Raw genomic sequence first — 4,092 nt, forward strand, 5'->3', positions numbered from 1 at the left:
GAGAGAGAGAGAGAGAGAGAGAGAGAGAGAGAGAGAGAGAAGACAAAAGAAATGAAGAGAAGTGTGAATAATGAACGGAAAAGGAGTAATTAAGGAGTAATTGCGCCTCTTATGAGAATCGTTAGCTAATGATCGACGTCTCGAGTCAAACTTCAAACTACTTCTCTATGAAGTTCAAAGTTTGGAGGCGGAAATAGGGCAGTTGTAGTGGCATATATGTTTTGGGTAACACAGCAAGGAATCATATACACATTAACATGTACACAACATGTTTACTGTTACCTAGCAGTAAATAGGTACCTGGGAGTTAGTCAGCTGTCACGGGCTGCTTCCTGGGGGGGTGTGTGATGTGGAAAAAAAAAGTAGTTAGTAAACAGTTGATTGACAGTTGAGAGGCGGGCCAAAAGAGCAAAGCTCAACCCCCGCAAACACAACTAGGTGAACACAACTAGGTGAATACAGCTAGGTGTAGATGGGTGACTTAAAGAACTTTCTTAAGAAACATTAAAAAAAGTTAATAAAAGAGAACTTTGAGCAGTAATGAGAAAAACGATCAGTTGGCAAATTTACTTCATTGCCCCAGAAGAGTTTAGATATAAAAATATACACACGTATACATCTATACACGCATGTATTCATCGGTATACATGTATACATGAGTAGCTGGGGTCACATTAATGGAGGAACATGCCTGGGTGGTGTGACTTGACTTGAAATCATCGGATTTAAATTGTATTAATGATTCTGGCTTAGATTAAGGCCACGAGGCGTCCGACTGCCCGCCTTGCTGACACCATGTTTATATGTTTAAGCTACAACAAGCAACATGCTCTTTACTGGCTTTAAAGCTCATGTATTTAATTATAATTATATTTGATATATAATGATGGATATGAATGCGGTCATGATGATAATGAGTGGAATGTTTACACAGACAGATGTGAACGATGTTTAGGTTGAATGGTGGAGGGCAGGGATGTCATTAATGTGACATCATTGATGTCCTTAGAGGAAATAAAAGGGAAGTTTGTTTCCTAGAGGCTGTAGATTTCCTCGAACTCCTCCGACGCCGGGCAGGAACTGAGGACGCAGCGGGCATTCCCCCTCTGGATCGCCACACTGAGGCGCTGGAAGTGAAAACTTGCTGCTCTAGAGTCTCTTATTGTCTCGATAAGCCAGGAGCCAAGATCCTTCTTACACTCTCGCCCCATGGACCAAGGGTCTCAGATCCTATTTGGAACGATGCTGTACCGGTGATCTATTTCCCTGTACTATGCCAATTGTCTCCCACCCTTCCAAGGGTGCAGTGTGATTCCATCTGGTCGGTCAGCAAAGCTAACAGAGTTAGCTTAATAGATTAGATTCAATAGATTGCGAGGCTCTCTCTCTGCTGGACAGTAGCCAGAAGCAAAGCTCTTCTTAATGATATCATTGACTAATGAGGGAACTAGAGCTATATTAAGGATCAGAGTCACACCCCCCCCCCCTTACACCAGAGTGTACAAGTGAACCTTACACCCAACACCTAAGAAGGCACACAGAACACCTCAGAAACACAAACACTGAACCAGGTGTTTTGTTGTCACCTGTCACAGGCACTTCACTCAGGTATTGTCTGGGGAAATGACACTTCAAGACACGAGGATAATTATCCTTTTGTTCCAATGTAAATTGTTCTTAAGACATATGACGATATTAATTATAAGTTGGAATTTCACCATTGCCTTGATTTCACAACTTTTTTTCAGAATAAATTATTGAAATATTACCAAAAATAGAATAATAATAAAAATATTATTATTATTAGTAGTAGTAATATAATTATTATCAATAAATATTATTATTATAATAATATTATTATTATTATATAATTATATAATACTAATAATTATATGTTAACTATTCAAATAATTTAAAACTTAAAAATGATGAGATATGTCACACACACTCTATAAGTGAGACATGATTGAGACAGGTTTCACTGTGAGTGAGACACCCAACATGTCTCACTATGAGGTGAGTGAGACACCCAACATGTCTCACTATGAGCTGAGTGAGACACCCAACATGTCTCACTATGAGGTGAGTGAGACACCCAACATTTCTCATTATGAGGTGAGTGAGACACCCAACATGTCTCACTGTGAGTGAGACACCCAACATGTCTCACTATGAGGTGAGTGAGACACCCATCATGTCTCACTATGAGGTGAGTGAGACACCTAACATGTCTCACTATGAGGTGCGTGAGACACCCAACATGTCTCACTATGAGGTGAGTGAGACACCCAACATGTCTCACTATGAGGTGAGTGAGACACCCAACATGTCTCACTATGAGTTGAGTGAGACACCCAACATGTCTCACTATGAGGTGAGTGAGACACCCAACATTTCTCACTGTGAGTGAGACACCCAACATGTCTCACTATGAGTTGAGTGAGACACCCAACATGTCTCACTATGAGGTGAGTGAGACACCCAACATGTCTCACTATGAGGTGAGTGAGACACCCAACATTTCTCACTGTGAGTGAGACACCCAACATGTCTCACTATGAGGTGAGTGAGACACCCAATATTTCTCACTATGAGGATAGTGAGACACCCAACATGTCTCACTATTAGGTGAGTGAGACACCCAACATGTCTCACTATGAGGTGAGTGAGACACCCAACATTTCTCACTATGAGGTGAGTGAGACACCCAACATGTCTCACTATGAGGTGAGTGAGACACCCAACATTTCTCACTATGAGGTGAGTGAGACACCCAACATGTCTCACTATGAGGATAGTGAGACACCCAACATGTCTCACTATGAGATGAGTGAGACACCCAACATGTCTCACTATGAGGTGAGTGAGACACCCAACATGTCTCACTATTAGGTGAGTGAGACACCCAACATTTCTCACTATGAGGTGAGTGAGACACCCAACATGTCTCACTATGAGGTGAGTGAGAAACCCAACATTTCTCACTATGAGTTGAGTGAGACACCCAACATGTCTCACTATGAGGATAGTGAGACACCCAACATGTCTCACTATTAGGTGAGTGAGACACCCAACATGTCTCACTATGAGGTGAGTGAGACACCCAACATTTCTCACTATGAGGTGAGTGAGACACCCAACATGTCTCACTATGAGGTGAGTGAGACACCCAACATTTCTCACTATGAGGTGAGTGAGACACCCAACATGTCTCATTATGAGGATAGTGAGACAGACACATGATATGACTTACTAGGAGTTTGTGTATTTAATCTCATCTTCCACTAACCTCATAATTTACACCTCATAAATTCTCCCAGTAAGAATATTCCTTGCAGAAAATTTCTTACCAAAAAGTGTCTATAGGTAATTAATTTCATTATTGCAAAGTTTACATTTTTAATTTAACTTTGAAAGCAATAATTTGTTATTCAAAATGTTAATGCGAATATATAATTGGCACAAGAATTTCGCGTTGATTTTATAGGAAAAAAAAGGCAAGGTTTGCAAACTTTCTCAGATCAAAAGTTAGAATTATTCTGATGTCCCTGAGTTTCTCACACAAGTCGGCTAGTCGTTTACTGACTTACATGTGGGTACAAGCAACATATCGGCTGCATTCCTGAGATTTAACGACAACCTTCCCCACATATGTTGCCTACATGATTACCAGTTCATTCGACAAATTAGCACAAGGTCAAGATATATATGTTTCCTACATGACAGCCAACTAATCATGTATGTTGCACACATGACAGCTACTTATACAACATATGTTGCCCAAATAACACAATAACCCCCCAATTCCACGAACTTTTCTTACCCAGATAGTACCCAACCTCACAAACGTCACCCATTTGACCATCAACCCCACACACACGCCCGTGTAACCCAAAAGACTGTCAACCCTACACACTTTGCCTACTTCACAGCAATTTTCTTCAAGTCTAGAAATACACAGATTAAAAAAATAATGCCTTATTGGCATACACCCGATTTTTGTCTTAAGCCGGGGCCATACGAGGATGTTACACCCTTGATAGTGTACCTGAGTGAAGGTAGCAAGTGTACTCAAGTGTGTACTCGTGAGGT

At 40.9% G+C, this 4,092-nt stretch overlaps 1 protein-coding gene across 1 annotated transcript; it reads left to right on the forward strand.

The window, feature by feature from the left end:
• Positions 1 to 2,161: 2,161 nt before the first annotated feature.
• LOC138364321 (uncharacterized) lies at positions 2,162 to 3,243 on the forward strand. Its single transcript, XM_069323923.1, has 3 exons — positions 2,162 to 2,374; positions 2,629 to 2,859; positions 3,058 to 3,243. Exons 1-3 carry the CDS (start codon positions 2,162 to 2,164, stop codon positions 3,241 to 3,243), a joined length of 630 nt encoding a protein of 209 aa, XP_069180024.1.
• The last annotated feature ends 849 nt before the right edge of the window (positions 3,244 to 4,092 follow it).

This window comes from Procambarus clarkii, chromosome 13 (assembly GCF_040958095.1).
Source record: "Procambarus clarkii isolate CNS0578487 chromosome 13, FALCON_Pclarkii_2.0, whole genome shotgun sequence".
NCBI lineage: Eukaryota > Metazoa > Arthropoda > Malacostraca > Decapoda > Cambaridae > Procambarus > Procambarus clarkii.